The 18,810-nt window shown below is 45.3% G+C and overlaps 1 protein-coding gene across 1 annotated transcript in view; it reads right to left on the minus strand.

The window, feature by feature from the left end:
* The window catches only part of LOC117005023 (ubiquitin-associated protein 1-like), a 111,147-nt gene that overhangs the window by 62,322 nt on the left and 30,015 nt on the right, over positions 1-18,810 (minus strand). The window contains exon 2 of the mRNA XM_033076243.1: positions 12,455-12,495. Within this exon, the coding sequence (XP_032932134.1) occupies positions 12,455-12,488 (34 nt within the window). The 5' untranslated portion in view covers positions 12,489-12,495. The remainder of the gene's footprint in view (positions 1-12,454; positions 12,496-18,810) is intronic.

An 18,810-nucleotide genomic window follows, 5' to 3' on the forward strand; every position in this document is an offset into this window, starting at 1 on the left:
CAACAGTCCCATCTGGCCCGTGAACAAGTCTGATGGAGAACGGAGATTGACTGTGGACTATCATGCACTGAATGAAGTGACTCCACTGCTGAGCGCTGCTGTGCCGAATATGCTGGAACACCAGTATGACCTGTAGTCCAAGGTAGCACAGTGGTATGTCACCATTGACATTGTCAATGCATTTTTCTCCATTCCTCTGGTAGCAGAGTGCAGGTCTAAGTTTGCTTTCACCTGGAGGGGCATGCAGTACAGCTGGGACCAACTGTCCAAGGGGTGGAAACACAGCCCCACCATCTGCCATGGACTGATCTAGACTGCACTGGAAAAGGTCGAGGCTCCCGAACATCTACAGTTTATTGATGACATCATTGTGTGGGGCAATGTGGCAGTGGAGGTATTTGAGAAAGGAGAGAAGATCATCCAGATTCTGCTGGGAGCCGACTTTGCCATTAAAAAGAGCAAAGTCAAAGGACCTGCTCAAGAAATCCAGTTTCTGGGAGTAAAGTGGCAAGACGGATGGCGTCAAATCCCCACTGAGGTCATCAATAAGATCACTGCAATGCCTCCACCAACCACCAAAAATGAAACACAAGCTTTCCTATGTGCCATAGTCTTTTGGAGAATGCACATTCCTGAGTACAGTCAGATTGTGAGCCCTCTCCACCGGGTCACCAGCAAGAAGAACGATTTCCACTGGAGTGCTGAGCAGCAGCAAACCTTTGCCCAGATCAAGCAGGAGATCGCTCATGTGGTAGCCCTTGGCCCAGTCAGGACGAGAGTAGAGGTGAAGAATGTGCTTTTCTCTGCAACCATTAACAATGGTTTGTCCTGGAGCCTTTGGCAGAAGGTTCCCAGGGAGACTTGAGGCTGACCAATGGGATTATAGAGCCAAAGTTACAGATAAGGAAATCTTAGCTGCCTATGAAGGAGTTCAATCCGCCTCAGAGGTAATTGGCACTGAAACACAACTCCGTTGTCACCCCAACTACCAGTACTGGGGTGGAATTTTAAAGGAAAAGTTCCCTCTCCCCACCACCCCACCAATGCCCCATTGAGCAAGTGGATTGCTTTCATCACACAGCGCGCCCATATTGGATAGTCGAATCGCCCTGGGATTTTGGAAATAATTACAAACTGGCGGGATGTTCGATCCCAGAAACCTGGGGTTTCCAAGTTTTCTGTGCTTTCTGGCTCTGACCCCCTGGAGAGCACTGCTTTTCAACTGAGGCCTTGGAGAAGGCTTCCAAATTTTAGTGATGGAGTTAAAATCACAGGTGTGGAGTGAAATAGAAGTGTGTGCTTTCACATGATAAAAGGTTTTAAATTTGAGGTTTTATAGTATAGTAATAGGTATGGGACAAGATGGAGGATTTTAGGTGGTATCTCTTTTGGTGTTCATCGTCCTTCTTCTTCCTACTTCTTCATGGGTTTCAGGTAGTAGTTTCTGGTTGGTCAGTCAGTGTCACACTGAGGGTCACAGGAAGTTAGTTATTGGGTTAAAAGGATAAATAATATAGGTCTAATTCTCTATTGGACTGTTTAGCTTTAAGAGACTTTGTAGCAGCTGGATCTTGCTCCATTTTCCTAGCTTCTAGCAACTAGCTAGAAGTACTGCTGAATGCTCTGTAGTTTTTGATAAGATTTAATAAACAACCAAGTCCAAACATGAGAAAATCCATTTCCTTTGTGCATTTGTTAATCCTTTTTCTGAGTGAAGGCAGGAGAGAGTGAGACAAACCACTAATTAAGTGGTGCAAACAACTCTCACCACTCTTACAGTGGTGCCCACGTTGCGAGGAACGAAGACACCTGTTAAGTCTCAGAGTCAGAACCTCCCTGAAGAGAAAAAGATAACGTAACCAACTGGAGGCTGGAAAAGTCCCCGGGGTGAAATTGAGCTCCGTGACCCTCGACGCTGGTGAGAGGTGAACCAGGAGCCCGTGGTGCTGGTCATTCACAGAAAAGGAGGGACCCAAGGACAAAACTGACTGCCAGTAGAGTAGGATTAACTTGTTATCTTCAGGGGAATCTATAAGATGTTCAGCGTAATGTCCAGATCTCAAAAGGTTATTATGGATCAAATAGAGCTCATGGTAAAACACCATCCTATTAAAGTCTCCAGAGACCAATTGAAAGATGTTTTAAAATGGGCCCAGGAGCAATTTCCGAATGAGGACCCAAAAAACCTGTTTAATCCATTTCTCTGTGACACTTTAAATCTCAGATTTTATAACACAGCAATGCTCGGGAGCCCAGCAGCTACAAGGTTACTTTCTGCTTGCAGAGAGGTATATGAAGTTGTAACATGAAAATGCAAACCGCAAACAGAGAGCAAAGAGATGATCCCCATGACAGAAATCCCTGAAATGCAAGCCACAGGAGAAATGGGAGTGGGTGGAGTGCAGGGAATGTCCTTCCCCGCTCCCGATCCAGAGACAGTCGGGACAAAACCTAAAAAAACACAGAAAAAGTCTCAACCAAAGGACAGAATGCTTTTGGCTCCTGCTGAGGGACTCCTGACAGAGGAGGGGTCTCCCCAAATCTCTGGGACCTTTGGGAAAAACCCCTGAATTGGGGACGGCCGAGCCCCGCTCAGGACAAACTGCGCAGCAGTCAGCATTTCAAACATCCGCACTTCTGAAAGGAGCAGGTGCTGCCGTCCTAGCGTCAGCACCATGGTCGAGCAGGATGGGTGGAGGAGTTCCAGTAGCACCTACATCGGTGCCACCGCCCACAGAGTAAGGGACGCAGTTTGGAGAGCAGAGAGCGAAAAGCGGGGAGCGAAAATCAGCCCCGATACAGACTGGGGAGCTGAGATCGGCACAACCACCTTCCACTTTGAGCAGAGTGGTGTTGACAGCCACCGCGGTCGGAGCGGAGGTGCGCAGAGAAGTGAGGGGACACCATCGCTGCCCGGACAAGAGGGAACGAGCCAGACCCCAGCGGGGGGGGCCGAGACTGCCACTGTGCCGCACGGAGCGAAGACAGAGCCGGGAGGGCAGTCCGCACTGCTCAGAGCAATTCCGATGCAGATTTTAAATAACGCAAGCACAGTTTTGCCTTCAGCCAGCCCGCAGAGAGTGGCAGGGGAGAGGCAGGGAAAGACAGAACTGGAGGGGCTTAGATTTTGAACTGGAGCTTGCAAACACAGAATCAGAAAATATACACAGCAGTTCCCTAATACCTAAAACTGCTGTACGAACATTTAACCCTTCACCAGCCTTTTTGCAAGCTTTCTCACAATCGCAGACAGAGCAAACAACTGCAGCACAGATTTTTCCCAGTTCCTGGCACCACTCAGACATCTCAGAAGCGTTGATCAACCCTCCATTTTGCCAAAAAGCGACATACCATAATGTTGTGAAATATGTTATGTAGTAATTTGTGTTAACTTAGGATTTGTGTGATATAAAATGGTGGTTCCTTCTGAAGACAGTCCAGGAAACACCCAGCGATAAGTGCACGATAAGCATCGTCCATCAGGATAGCCAGAGTCCTCGAGAAAAACTACAGTAATTTCACGATTATAAGCCACACCTGATTGTAAGTCGCACTTCCGGGGTGTCAGCAACGTTTCGTTCTTCGTTCATATAGAAGCCACACCAGATTATAAGCTGCACTTTCGTTCACAGCGAGGATCCGCGCGCAACAAAGTAACGAATTAGTAACAGAATCACGCGATCGCGGGGTTTACTGGCTCAGTTCAGGGCCGGCCGGCGCTGCCACTCGGCAGGGGTGGCCCGCGCTGCCCCATGACGCTTGGCAGGGGTGGCCTGTGCTGCCCCGCGCCACTGCTGCTCAACGAGGCCGGCCACTGGGCTCTCCGCCTGCACCGGTGCCACTGGGCTCACCCCGGTCTGGTGCTGCCCTGCAGTGCTGGCAGGAGCCCACTCCCCCGCCACACAACAGAGTAACTACAGTAATTTCACGATTACAAGCCGCACCTGATTATAAACCGCACTTCCGGGGTGTCGGCAATGTTTCGTTTTTCCTCCATATATAAGCCTCACCGGATTGTAAGTCGCACTTTCGTTCGCAGCGAGGATCCCCGTGCAACTTTCACAAAGTTACCAATTAGTAACAGAATCGCAGCAACATGGGGTTTTTACTGGTTCAGGGCCGTGCGGGCTCAGCCCGGCTTCCCCCGCCACCGCTGGAGAGATGCCTCGGCCCGGCATGGCTCCCCCTTCCCCGCCGCAGAACTGTCCCAGCCCGGTTTGGTTCCTCCTCCCCTGCCGCGGAGCTGCCCCAGCCCGGCACGGCCCCCCCGCTGCCACCACGGAGCTGCCCCAGCCCAGCACGGCCCCCCCGCTGCCGCCACGGAGCTGCCCCGGCCCGGCATGGCTCCTGCCTCCCCCGCCAGCCCCAGCCCTACTCCCCCGTGGCTGCCGGGGGCAGCCCTGGCCCTGCTCGGGGCAGGGAGGGCTGGACTCAGCTCGGGGTTGCTGCATACTCGCATTTCCAGTTGGCAAATTTCTGAACTTTTTTTTAATATATTAGCTGCTCTAGAATACAAGCCGCACTTCCGGGTACGGACCAACACTTTAATCAAAATGGTGCAGCTTATAAGCGCGAAATTACTGTAATTTGTAACAATTGCACGATCGCGGGTTTTACTGGCAGATGCTCAATTCGCGAGCTTGACTCGGCCCGTGGCTCGCATTTCCGGGTTGGGAAATTTCCGAACTTTGTTCATATATTGGCTGCTCCTGAGCGTAAGCCGCACTTCCGGGTTGTGACCAAAATTTTAGTCAAAATGGTACGGTTCATAATCGTGAAATTACTGTACATTTCAATCCAGGTTCCCGTAAACCAGAATCTTGTCCCTGGGAAAAATTACATTTCAATACCCAGTTCCAGTAAACCAAAATCTGCACACATCAAAATTCATCCACTGCACCGAAACTGTTTTTGTCCAGTCCACGGTGGAGAAAGGAAACTACATGAGTATGAGAATCCATGGCAGAAGCAAAGAGACTTTTGCCCCAGGCCAGAAAAACTGTATAAAAACGGACTGCCCAGAATGGGCATTTGTAAACACAGGGGGATCTGATGCAATAGAGGTCAGATCAAAGTGTGTCTCCACCCAGCACCGAACCCGGGCTCAGTGTTGTCCTTTTTGTTTGTGGCTTCCCAAGACCGTAATTTCAGTCGCAAAAATAAAAATTGTTGTTTTAATATTTTTAATTCAGCTCGATTCGTTTATTACCTATAACAATCTAATCCTGAGGGAATTTCTCAGAGATTATTTATTCCAACTCCGGGACACTGCACAGGTCACTAGATGGCGACGCCATGTGGTGTCAGTCCGTACAACAAGATGGTGGAAAGCATACGCACAACTTCCCTACGAAAAAATGTCGGTGCCCTGTACACATCTGTAAATAATGCATACGTATTTCTGCCAACGCCATTTTGTGAACAACAAGATGTCAAACGTCCTGCTACAGCGCCACCTCTGGAAGTTTCTATTACTGCATTCACAAATACTTATAATTTACGGCAGCAGATGCAAAACACAAGTTACTCCACAGAAGGAAGAGTGAATGAAGACATGAATACAGTTTTGAAACTAGAAGAGGGAGCATCTTTCTAGGACCTAAACACACAAAATAAAGATAATTCAAAGAATACAAGCAGGGAATTAGTCCCATTTCCTTCGGGAACAGGGGCCATCCCAAAAAAGGAAACAAAGAAACCTTCAAGAGACATGCTCACAAATTGGGATGAGATCAGAAGAAAGGCATTGAAAGAAGGAGATTTCGACATGACATCAACACAACTAAGTCAGTCACTTATGGAAGAAGAAATCTACATCCCAAATGTACATCCCTCTCACACATGATGTAATTAAAGACTTAAGACAGGCATTGAAAGAGAGTGGTTTAGGTTTTCCATATTTCAAGCAACTATTAAAGGACACCTTCAGTAACTATAATTTGGTACCTTTTGATTGTAGACACATTGCCATGACAATTTTTACAGATGCACAGTTCATGTTGTGGGAAGTCAAATGGAAGAGAGCTGTCACAATACTAATAGAGTCTTATGCTAGAGGTCTACATAGAAACCTCACATTGGATCAATTGGCAGGAGATCCTGCCAAATGATAAACCAGTAGATCAAGCGGCAGCCCTGCCTCGAGACGTGCTCGAAGATATCAAAGAAGCAGCTTGAAACCACCATCATGCAGATCCAGCCTACTGGAGTTCCAGAAGGAATTTATACAGAAGTGAAGCAAGGTGTATCTGAATCATTCACTTCTTTTTAGGTCATCTAACTCAAGCAGTGGAAAAGCAATGCAGTGATGAAAATGCACATCTGCATCTGCTTCGAAGTTTGGCTTTTGCAAATGTCAACGATGAATGTAAACGTATAATTAGTACCTTGCCCAATCCACAACCAACCCTGCCTCAAATGATAGAAGCATGCAGCAAGATAGGTACTCCTCAACATATGGCAACAATTCAAGCAATGCCTCGGGAGAACAATTCGCAAAACTTTTAGAAGCTGCAGATAAAAAAATAGAGAAAATCCTCTCAGCTCTTTGTGTAACTCCTTGACAAGACACCTCCACTAAAGTAAGTAGAACTTGCCTTGCATTGTTAGATTTTCCAGGTGTTTGTTCGGTTCACATTCCAGGTCACAGGTTTTTGCAACCAAAATTAAGTTTTAGAGAAAATTTGAAGGCCCATTTCAACTAATAACCTAGGGAAAAGGTTTGGTTTTATGTCTCCACAGGTGCTGGTCCAAAGTGGATTCCTTTGAAGAATATGAAACCCTACTGGCCGCAGATGTACGCAGGCGACCCTGGAAGCAAAGAAACGAGTATGCAGATGTGAACTGCAGTCTCAGATAAACATCTTCTGTCCCACATGCAAAGGCTGTGAACTTTGGCTTTTGTGCTGGTACAAAAAGTGTGGGAATCATTGATATTGTAAAGAATTATTGCCAAAAGGCGGTGTGGATCATGTTACGATTCAGAATTTTATACGAACTGTAAGGCTTTTGAAAAAGAAATAATTTAGTATATCACACTTGTCCTTGATATGGAAACAAAATAAAAAAAGAAAAATAAAAATTATGAAACTAAATCGAATATTATATTTGTGCCTTATTACTTCATTGTTTGCTTTTGGTAACACGACCCTGCCCGTGAGTCACCTGAAGGACAATGTTTGGATGACCTTGGCAAATGCATCAGGCCTGGACACCATTTGTATGATGAATTCAAGTCCAGAAAAACCTTTCTCAACCTGTTTGGTAGGTATACCGGTAGACAATTGGCCAATTCCAAGAAATGTCTCTCCAGATCTTTCTCGATTCATTGCAAATCCCACTGGGGAATGGAGTATTTGGACCAAATTCCTTCCTCAGGCATCCTATGAAGCTCAAGAATTGGAAATTCTTGGTTCAGTGAAAATGGAATTTGTATAATATTTAATTTTCCTAGCTCAAAACAAAGACAAATGTACAGATGTCACTCCAAATCACGTTGTGTACAAAAATGTGACATCTTGGTGCAAGTTCACCACAGTTTCGCAGACTGTACCCAGTCATATCCCTTTCCAGTTACCGTGGGGGATCTTTCTCATTTGTGGAGATAGAGTTTGGCCTGCAATTCCATCAGAGGTCAAAGGTGGTCCATGTAGCATTGGGAGACTTACTTTGCTAACACCTCATGTAAAAATGATAGAAGAACACAAATGTAGAGAAAAGAGTTTCATTGATGAATATAAACCTGATTGTGATAACTTTTGAGCATGGAATTTTGGAAGAAGATTTGCAGCAACTCTTCTGCTTCACACTACTGCAGGGGCAGCCTTGAAGCAATTGGATCAACTAGGTTGTTGGTTAAGTAAGCAATCTCGTGCTATCTCTCTTGCAATAAGTGATTTGTAAGCTGATGTTCAAGGAGAGAGATGTGAAGTTCTGCAAAACAGAGCAGTGACTGATTTTTCTTCTGTTAGTGCATGGACACAGATGCAAAGATTTTGCTGGAATGTGTTGCATGAATCTTTCTGACCATTCGCTATCTATATATAAAAGTATAGAAGATTTGCAGGATGGTATCTCCAAACTCAGAGTTGAAGAAGGATCATGGTTGGATGATTTCTCTAATTGTCTCAGTCTCACATCATTGTGGAAAAATTTTTTGAAAATGGGCATGTGTGTGCTGATTGTCATCATAGCAATTATAGTACTGGTACCTTGTCTACTTCAGTGTATCTGCCAGAGGGTTGACAAAGCTGTCAACACAGTGTTCATGGTTCAAACAAGGACAAGATGATGGATCCCAGAAATCTGGGGTTTTTGAGCTTTCTGTGCTTTCTGGCACTGACCCTCTAGAGAACACTCTTTTGAACTGAAACCTTGGAGAAGGCTTTCAAATTTGAGTGATTGTGGAAACTCTGAAAGGCATTCCAATTAGGGAAAATGAGAGGCCTCTCTCACTGACTTCTCTTGATAACAATCCTGTTCTATCTGGCCAAAGCAACTCCTGTTCTGTTCCCTGGGTCAGCCCTGTGCCCTTCTCCCTGTCTCTCAGTCTTTAATCACTCCCATCCTGTTTCCCTGTTGGCCCTTTGCCTTAACCCCACCCTTGTGACACCCCCATGTCCCCTGGTAATTGGTCTCTGATGCTTCTTCTCCGCCCTGATCATCCCATGTACGTAACCTGGACCCTCTCAAAGCTTTTCGCCTTTGTTCTCTGAACCATGGACTCTGCACATGCGTGACTGCAATAAACATCTCTGTGAAACCCCTGCAAAGGCCTGTCCTGCCTACTTTACTTGCTATCACCCCAAGCAACAACCAGATGCAACAAGTGATGAAGTTAAAATCACAGGTGTGTAGTGAAATAGAAGTGTGTGGTTTCACATGGTAAAGGGTTTTAAATTTGAGGTTTTATAGTATAGTAATAGGTATGGGACAAGATGGAGGATTTGGGGTGGTGTCTCTTTCGGTATTCATCGTCCTTCTTCTTCCTACTTCTTCATGGGTTTCAGGTAGTAGTTTCTGGTTGGTCAGTCAGTGTCACACTGAGGGTCACGGGAAGTTAGTTATTGGGTTAAAAGGATAAATAATATAGGTCTAATTCTCTATTGGACTGTTTAGCTTTAAGAGACTTTGTAGCAGCTAGATCTTGCTCCATTTTCCTAGCTTCTAGCAGCTAGCTAGAAGTATTGCTGAATGCTCTGTAGTTTTTGATAAGATTTAATAAACAACCAAACCCAAACACGAGAAAATCCATTTCCTTTGTGCATTTGTTAATCCTTTTTCTGAGTGAAGGCAGGAGAGAGTGAGACAAACCAGTAATTAACTGGTGCAAATTCCCACCACTCTTACAGCCGGAAGTTGAAAATTTTGTTCTCATTGATGAAGAGGAGCAGGAATAAGTGACGCGGCTAAAGAAGCCCCACCGTACAACCAACTGCCACCTAACGAAACGTGTTACACTTTTTTAACTGACGGTTCCTGTCACATTGTGGGGATGAACCAGAAGTGGAAAACAGTTGTATGGAGCCACACAAGACCGGTCACTAAAGCTACAAAAGAAGGGGGATCAAGTCAACTCACTGAACTCAAAGCTGTTCAGCTAGCCCTGGACATTGCTGAGAGAGAGAAGTGGCCAAAGCTCTACCTTTACACTGATTCATGGATGGTAGCAATTCTCTGTGGATTTGGCTGGAAAGGTGGAAAAAGGTTAAATGACAACGTAAGGGGAAAACCAATCTGGGCTACTGATGAGTGGAAAGACATTGCCACCTGAGTAGAGAAGCTACCTGTGAAAGTTCGTCATGTGGATGACCATGTCCCCAAGAGTCGGGCTAATGAGGAGCACCGACACAACGAGCAGGTAGATCAGGCTGCAAAGATAGAGATATCACAGATAGACTTAGATTGGCAACACAAGGGAGAATTGTTCCTAGTTCGATGGGTCCATGATGCCTCAGGTCATCAGGGCAGAGATGCCAGCTATAAGTGGGCATGAGACCAAGGGGTGGATTTAACCATGGACAGTATTTCTCAGGTTATCCATGACTGTGAGACGTGTGCTGCCATCAAGCAAGCCAAACGGGTGAAGCCCCTCCGGTATGGGGGGCGGTGGTCCAAATATAAGTACGGGGAGGCCTGGCAGATTGTCTGTATCACACTGCCTCAAACCCGCCAAGGTAAGTGCTACGTTCTCACCATGGTAGAAGTCACAACTGGATGGTTGGAGACCTACCCAGTGCCTCACGCAACTGCTCGGAACACCATCTTGGGCCTTGAAAAACAAGTCCTTTGGAGGCATAGTACCCCTGAGAGAACTGAGTCAGACAATGGGACTAATTTTCAGAATAACCTAATAAACACCTGGGCTAGAGAATACAGCATTGACTGGGTGCAACATATCCCCTACCATGCACCAGCGGCTGGGAAAGTTGAACGGTGCAATGGTCTGCTTAAAACCACCTTGAAGGCACTGGGTGGGGGGACTTTCAAGAACTGGGAGAGTAATCTATCAAAGGCCACATGGTTAGTGAATACCCAAGGTTCCACTAACCGAGGAAGCCCTACCTATTCTGAGCCGTTGGGAACACCAGACGGAGATAAGGTTCCAGTGGTACACATGAGAGGTATGCTAGGAAAACCTGTTTGGGTGAATTCTGCCTCCAGGAAAGACAATCCTGTCCTTAGGGTGGTTTTCGCTCAGGGACCAGGTTGCATCTGGTGGGTGATGCAAAAGATTGAGAGAGAAATGATTCATACCTCAAGGAGACCTTGTTTTAGGGTAAACTACCCATGACACTGTGTATCTGTATCTGCATTTATATATGTATATAATTAAGGTGCTGTATGTATGTATATAATTTAAAGGTTTAAATTTGATGTAACATATTGGTATGGGGAAAAATTCAGGGTGAATAATGTTGAGGGTTGGTTTTTTCTTTCCTCTTTTCCTGTGGCATTTTTTCCCATTGACATGCTAAGAAGCACTGATGGTTAGGTCCTTGAGAGGGGGAACCTCCCTTTTTTTTTGGGAGTTTCTCTCTGGGGGGGGGGTTGGGGGACACCGTGAGATTAGAAGCAGGTAAAAGGAGGGTGGGGGGCAGTTGCTGTCTCTCACTTGCTCTTGGCTTTGGAGGAGGCAGGTCGCTGCTACCCCCTGCCATCCCAATGCCAGGAGCTGCCTCTTCTGCTGTTGGACCCCACACCCTGGGCCTGCTAGGACACCCTCCCACTTTCAACTTGCTGTTTCCAAGCATCCTGTTGGAGCACCGGGACCGACACTGCCCCAGGGTTCGTGAGCAAAGCCTCTGTCCTCCATCCCTTCCCGTCTCGGACACAGTCACCATCACTCCAGCACCCCTGCAGCCGCACAGGGATCATCGCACCTTCCCTGTCCACCGGGAGCCTGCCAGTGTTCCCTGCCAGCTGTGAAGGTAACTGCACCAAAGGTAAAAGTGCCTGCAGCCGAGAGGACTGTTACTGGTTTCCTGTTCTGTTTGTTATTAATTCCATAGTTGTTGTTTTGTTTGCCTCGTTATAGGTACTAGTGAAGAACTGTTATTCCTATCCCCATATCTTTGACTGAGAGTCCTTTAATTTTAAAATTATACTAATTCAGAGGGAGAGGATTTACTTTCTCCATTTCAGGGGGGAGGGGGGGCTCTGCTTTCCCTAGCAGACACCTGTCTTTCAAACCAGGACAATTCCCCAGGAGCCTCTTATCAGAAAGATTATCCAGGAAGATCAATGCTGAGTTTCTAAAAGTAGAAGTTTTTATAGCATGAAAAATTATCTTAGAAATTTCACTTGAACTTCCCAGTACTGCATTGAATGATTGTTGATTTGAAGAAGATACATGACATACAATAAACTGGACTTTAATATTCCACAGAAATATTAATCCTTAAGCGATAAGCACATATACAGGCAAATAATTTTTATTATACCAGTCATCTACATGACACTATGCATCTCAAATGTAGAAGATATTATCTTCACTCGGTTGCTGAACCAGAGTAGTCCAATTTAGGAAAAAAATTCACTGCTGAGCAAAAAGCAACTATAGTTCTATGATATATTAAATACTTCACTTTCAATCCAGCTGTTCATGTCACTTCCATAGAAAGGAGCTACAAATCTAGTGTCCATTTCAGCAAACATCAAATCAGTGTCAAAACTGCAGTTCAGCTTTGATTTTGAAGGGGGAAGGGTAAGGTATTATTCTGTCATGAACAAGTAGGAAACAGTCACAGGCTGAATTTCACTTTAACCAGAGAACAGGCATGACATCAGCAATTATCTATGCAAGAAGGAAGGCAAGGTACTTAAATTCTAAAAAAAACAACTACTTGGAGGCTAAACAGATTAGTCTCTATGGACTGTCTAGGCTGGCACATGAGTCAGCAGCAATAGTAGGATTCACCCTATTGAAGAGACAGGGATACCAAATTTCACTTACCATGAGACTCAGATCCCAACTTCTTAGAAGCCATTTAGAACCTGAAAAACATTTTAAAACAGCTTTAACAACATGTAGTACAGCATAAGCCTATGCAGTTCTACACTGTCTTATCTCTAGATTAAGGGACATGTTGCAGACACTTGTTGTTTATCCTGTTCCCAAGACAGATAAGAAAAAATATTTTATATCTCTGAGACTTGATTAAGCAGACAACTTAGCCCAGGGTCTGACAATCTAACTGGCAAAATGAAGAAAGGACAAAACAGAGCCAAGAAACAGACAGGTTGATCAGAAAAGCAGTTTTCCAGATCACAGTACTCAGGGACTGCTCTTTCCCAGCACTACAGAGCACACTCTGCCTCTCCTAGCATTAAGACTAGCCCTTCCTACTGGAAATACCACACTTATCCTCTTCATTTTAATCCTTGCTGCTCTAAAAAGGGATACTATCATACTGGGTATGCAGTCAGTCAGCATGGCACTTGTGTAGACACACTGGATAATGCACAATACAGGTATACAACAAATGGTACCATTAGGAAGATATTTTTGGATACACACAAGAAAACAATGCTAACAAGAAGCCTCATTTACTGCCCACAGAATATTATTAGCAACTTAAAATTTGGATGCAAATCCTACATGGTTAAGATGTTAAATACAGAAGAGCCTAGCCAGCTTTTAACAGAGCCAGCCTGTCCTGAGAAAGAGCTGATCCAGGATGCTCATGGTGTGTTCAGTAACATAATTGGTTCTTTTGCTAGATTAGAAATACATCACAATATCATTCTTAAGACACCACAGGATAATTCTTCAAATAAATTATTTTTAAAGTCCTCCTTGTGGCATTATACATAACAAAGAATCAGTTGTCCTTTGTTTCTGAAGCCCTCCAGCTATATGAAATGCCCAACAGCCATTCTTCAAAAATATGAAGTTGGTTGTTGGGGGTTAACATAGTTTGGTTGTTACTTAAGGCAAAAAATTCATGAACTACAAAAGCAATTCCCTGTAAGGACATTGGCAGCTTCCTTCAGACTTGACAGAACCAATCAGCTGGCTAGTTTTGAATATTGACACTCTGTTAAATCACTTAAGAAAGCTGAACATGCCTCTGTGAAATCACATTTAAAAACGAACAAACCCCAGGGAAACCTGTCTTGTTTCTGGTCTTTGAACAAGTAACTGGAGACTAGCCGGGCCCCGCTCCACTGCACGGCCTGGTGGGGCCGGGTTGGGCCCTGCTCTACTGCAGCGCTGGCTGGGCCAGGTTCGCTCCATCGCACAGTCAGGTTAGCCCATGGCGTGGTTCGGCTGAGATTCTGCCACTGTCAAGTTCCAATCAGGGTTGGCAGGTCAGGTTGGTTCTGCTCGGCTTTGGGTGGAGCCGAACTGGGGTCCACTCTAGTCATGAGTTGTCAAGCCATCCTGCTGGGGCCGTAGAAAAATCATGCAGCTAAGAGCAGAGTCAGCTCTGTAGCCCCGCTCAAAAAGCAGCCCTGTGGCTGGAATTGAATGCGGCAGGGGTCAGAAAACAGCCATGCAGCCAGAGTGGCTGCCACCCAGCAGAGATCACATGACCATCTGCAGGCCCCAGCGAGATATTGACTCTCAGTGCACGGATGAAACTTGCAGACATCAATCCTCTCTCGAGTGAGAGAAAAAGGAAAAAGGCAAGACACGTAAAGAAAACATGGAGACACCAAGATCAGTGAAGGAGTCAAATCCCAGATGGGAGGAGAATGAGGAGATGTCTTAGTCTTGGGCTGAAATTCTCTTGTAAGGCTATGGGGAAGATATAATTGATACACTAGACTTCTTTTCCCTGTAACTCATGGAATGCATTGGGGGGGATGTAGTGTTCTAACCACAGCTATGAGCAGAGGCACCCATGTTGAAGCAAGCAGATGTTGAAGTAGTTGTGACCTAATGAGAAGCTTGAACAGACAGGTATAAGAGATGTGAAACCTGGCCCCAGGGATGGGAGAAGAAAACCTCTGTTCCCAGAAATAAGAGAACTTTTGTTTCTGTACTAGAACAGCTCATTCTTAAAATTGCACCCCAATAAGCTGAAATGATCCATGGTGGTAGTTGTGGGAAGACTACCAAACCATGGGAGGGACCTCACAATTGCGGATTTCCTGGTGGCTGCTATTCGTGAAAATTAAAACCACAAGAGAACAGTTTCTTGTAGAAAAGTCTCCATGGCATGGCAGGAAAGACTCCTCTCCCTAAGTAAACTGAAGAAAGATTATTTTAGAAGTGGTAAACTGTGGACACTGCTAGAGGCCTAGGAAAATTCCAACCAGGATTTTTTCCAGGCTTTGCTTAGCTCTAGCTCAGAATCTTTCCCAGGCTGTGAGCATTCTCAGCTCCGCCCAGGATCCTTTCCCAGGAAGATAGTTTTATCAGAAGTAGAAAAGAATTAATAACATAGATTAGCACCTGGTGTCGACCGACCGTGGGACAGTACGTGATGTACGTGTCATGGGTTGTTTCTCCTATTGTCCAATAAGCTACTGTCCTGTCTGAGTTTCGCGGACTGTCCTATAAATATAGGTCAGGTTTTCTAATAAAATGCTTCTTTTGCCCAAGAAAAAGTGTGCTGCTGTTATTCGCCTTTCCTAGCATGATAGCGACAGTAAACTGACTGAAAATACCAAATTTTGTCTCTTTACATTGTCAGTGGGAAATGAAAGAGGAGTTGGGAGAAGTGTTCTGAAGGTTTATTCTGATTTCTTATTATTTTTCTTTTAGTTCCGTTAATAAAGTTTTCCTTATACCCTTTGAAGTTTTGAGCCTAGTTTGCTCTCCTCCTAATCCTTATCTCACAGCAGAAAATGAGTAAATAATTCTAGTGGGTGCACTGGCATTTGGTCAGTGCTAGACCCACTACACTGGTACACCCCACCAGCAGCAGACAGCACTCAAAGCACAATGTGGAGCAGATCTAACATTCACATCCATCATTCCCCTATCAAGATCTTACTCTTAGCCTCACTGTTTCCATTGCAGATTCTAACTGCAAATGCTACCTTAAAGGGTGTCATAAGGTAAGGATTATACAGACATCTTAGCTATTCTTCCTGATAGCTGTTGACACATCTGGGGGCAGGAAGAGTCAGTTTCAAGTACTTTAGGAAAGTGCCTTTTGCTGTGCTCAACTCCCTTTCAACATTTTGTTGAAATCAATAGGTGAACCAACCATATTGGCTAATGGAATTTCAACACACAGTTAAAGCCAAAGTTGTATGAAGATTACCTGGGTGCAACCAGACTGCGAAACAGTGAGCAGATGCTGAGCCATGGGCAAGCGAGTTATGCTGGGCAACTCCAGGTGTACCTTGTACACAAAAGTATCATTCACCATCTCTGTCAACATTGGCATTATGTCCAAAACCAGTTGACTAAAGCCAGTGAACTGGTTTTAGCGCTAGCCAGTAACTGCTTCTCAAAAGCAAACAAAACATTGCAGTTTCAAAGGCAGAAAAATTTGGTGAAACAGTGCTGAGTCTGCCACCTCAGAAAGGATGTTAAGGGCAAAGCCCCAAGACTACCCAGTACAGTTGCATATGGGAACTAAGACAGAAAGTACTGTGGATTTAATTAGCATAAGTAGTTTGATAACCAAGATGCCTTGGCAAGAACAAACAGAGCTTTGAAGATTGCAAGAAGATTGGATCAAGACTGATGACAGGGAAGAAGACTGAATCATGTAGAAATGCTGCAAAATGTATAAGTTTGCTTGTGTGATGTTTAACCCAAAAATGTAGTAAAGAATTACTAGCCTTCCTAGAATGGTATATAAGCATATGTAGCTCACAGTAAATTCAAATTCTGATCACAACTCAGAATGGTCTCTGCCTCTCCATCGCCAATAATTCCATGTCAACCACTAGAGATGAATGGGCTTTATTAGTCCCAGTGCCACAGAGGGAGAGACCAGACTGCAGGCTACAGCATTGAATACCTTGAATACTACCTATACATGAAATAGGCTGCACCTTTCAGACACAGATCACACTGTCAGACAAGCTGCTACATTGCTAGTTCCTCTGTATGAGAGTAGCAATTAGAATCTCAACTTGATTTGTTATTATCAAAAAAGCCAGGTCACACGTGAAATCATACAGACTCCATGTACCTCACTGGTCTTCTGTATGTCATTGGAGACTGTGAGGCACTGTCTGCAAGCATGTACTGTGGTTGCCCATCATTCACTACTATTATAGCAGAGTTGAACTTGGGAGAAGGCCTCTACACACTTTCTTTAATTTCTCCAAGTTTGTCTTCTAGTTATTACCTCAGACTGAAAAGCAAGTGCTACTTTTCTAAAGGATTTAAATTTTTTATGAAAGCAACCTACTCACTTTGGCAACTCAATTGACAAGGAAGATTTTTCAATGCAGAACCAGTTATCTATAGGCAATAGGGTTTATGCTATCTACCTCATTTACCAGAAGCAGCTTACTCCAGACTGTACCTACATAAAGGACATGGAAAAGAAAATTCAGAGATAATTTTTAGAATGGTAATTTATAACTCCTCTCCAGTAGGCCATTGCAAGGACATTTTAAGTTTACCATCTCTCACACACTGATCTTAGGCAACAGAACATTAAGTTACCATGACAAAATCAATTTACTCCAGGGACACTAGTAGCAATGCATAAAAATCCTGCAAAGTTAAAGATGTGCACATCTAGCATCCAGGGTGGTTTTCAGTACTATATCAATCTGGAGTTGCATAAAGCCTTGGATGCATCCTCAGTGTCAAAATATCTCACATAAACAATAAGTATCTTGCTTTTGTTGGTAATCTTGTAGTAAAATCCTAGTGCAGGCCAGAGACCTGCATTATGTTTAAGGTACAGTGGGAAAAATTGTTCCTCTGTCATATGCAACACCTTATTTTAACTACAGAACTAGCTAAGGCACATCAATAACAAACTAATCATGAAATGCACCATTTCCAGAGATGTTGGAGTTAGTGAGACAAGAGCCTGCCTGAACCCCTCAGGCAGAGGCCACAGTGCTGGGATTGAATTAAACCCTTTGGATGGATTGAAACATGTCAAGCCACCCACACACACAATGGGAGTTTAAGTAGAAGAATAAGCATAAGTTTAGGTATAAGATTAGGTGTAAGTTTAAGTTTTAGGATAAGTAAGTAAGTAAGTCAGTAAGTTTTAGGGTGAGCTGCAGTGCTTTTAGTAAGTAAAAGGTCCAGATGCCAGAGTAGAAGAACAAGTTTTAGTAAAGGTTAACAAATGTACAGTAATTTCACGACCATAAGGCGCACCGGACTATAAGGCGCGCCCCCTGGGAGTTGGTAAATTTCGCAACTTTGTAGATCATATAAGGCACACTGGACTATAAGGTGCACTTATTTTTTGCAGCCAGGCTCCTCCCACAGCTCGCCCCGCGTGGTTGCTGGTCGAGGCCCTGCCTCAACCCGGCAGCCATTGGCCCCCGGGCCCGCCTGTACCCGGCGGGGCTGGGCTATGTCCGCCGCCACTTCGTGCAGCGTCCCTGGGGTCAGGTTATGCCCGCTGCCACTCCGTGAAGCGTCCCCAGGCCCGGGCTATGTCCGCTGCCGCTCCGTGCAGTATCCCCGGGGTCCCGCTTCTCCGGGAGTCCCCTGGCGCTCCGGGTGACCCGTTGCCGGCAGGCTCGTCCCGCGCCACCATTGCCCTGATGCTGGCAGGTTTGCCCCGTGCCGTCGCTGCCCCAATGTCGGCGGCTTTCCCCGCCCCCGCGCGGCGGCCGTCCCGATTCTGGCGGGCCTGCCCCGTGGGGCCACCTCCCCGATGCCGGTGGCTTTGACCCCCCACCCGGGCTGTGCCGCCGCGCTTTTCTCCCCCCCCCATGCGGCCACTGCCCCAATGCCGCCAGGTTCGCCCCAACCCGGTGCTGGTCTGATGCCGCCGCCGGGCGGGCTTTACTCAGCTGGGGACTGTTGCGGGTTCGCACTTCCGGGGTGGCAAATGTTGCAACTTTGTACATCAGATAAGGCGCACCGGACTATAAGGCGCATTTCCGGGTTCGAGGGAAATTTTAGTCAAAAGGGTGGGCCTTATAGTCGTGAAATTACTGTACTTATGTTTTTAGTAGAGGTTCCAGAAGTTCGTTGGGAGACCATGCTTAGACAAAATAGAGCTCCAGTGAGAATATTGCTCACATTTTTCAAATAGAACAAGATAGATTATATACGTGGTTTATACGTATTTTAACATGTTAAGAAATTAGAATTCCAATAGGTTAAGAGGTAGTGGTCCGAGTTTACTTGTTAGCTTGTTAGAAAAATCCTATATAAGATTACGTATTAGGGAGAGTTAGTGCTTTTTGCCATCG

This window comes from Catharus ustulatus, chromosome W (assembly GCF_009819885.2).
Source record: "Catharus ustulatus isolate bCatUst1 chromosome W, bCatUst1.pri.v2, whole genome shotgun sequence".
NCBI classification, from domain to species: domain Eukaryota; kingdom Metazoa; phylum Chordata; class Aves; order Passeriformes; family Turdidae; genus Catharus; species Catharus ustulatus.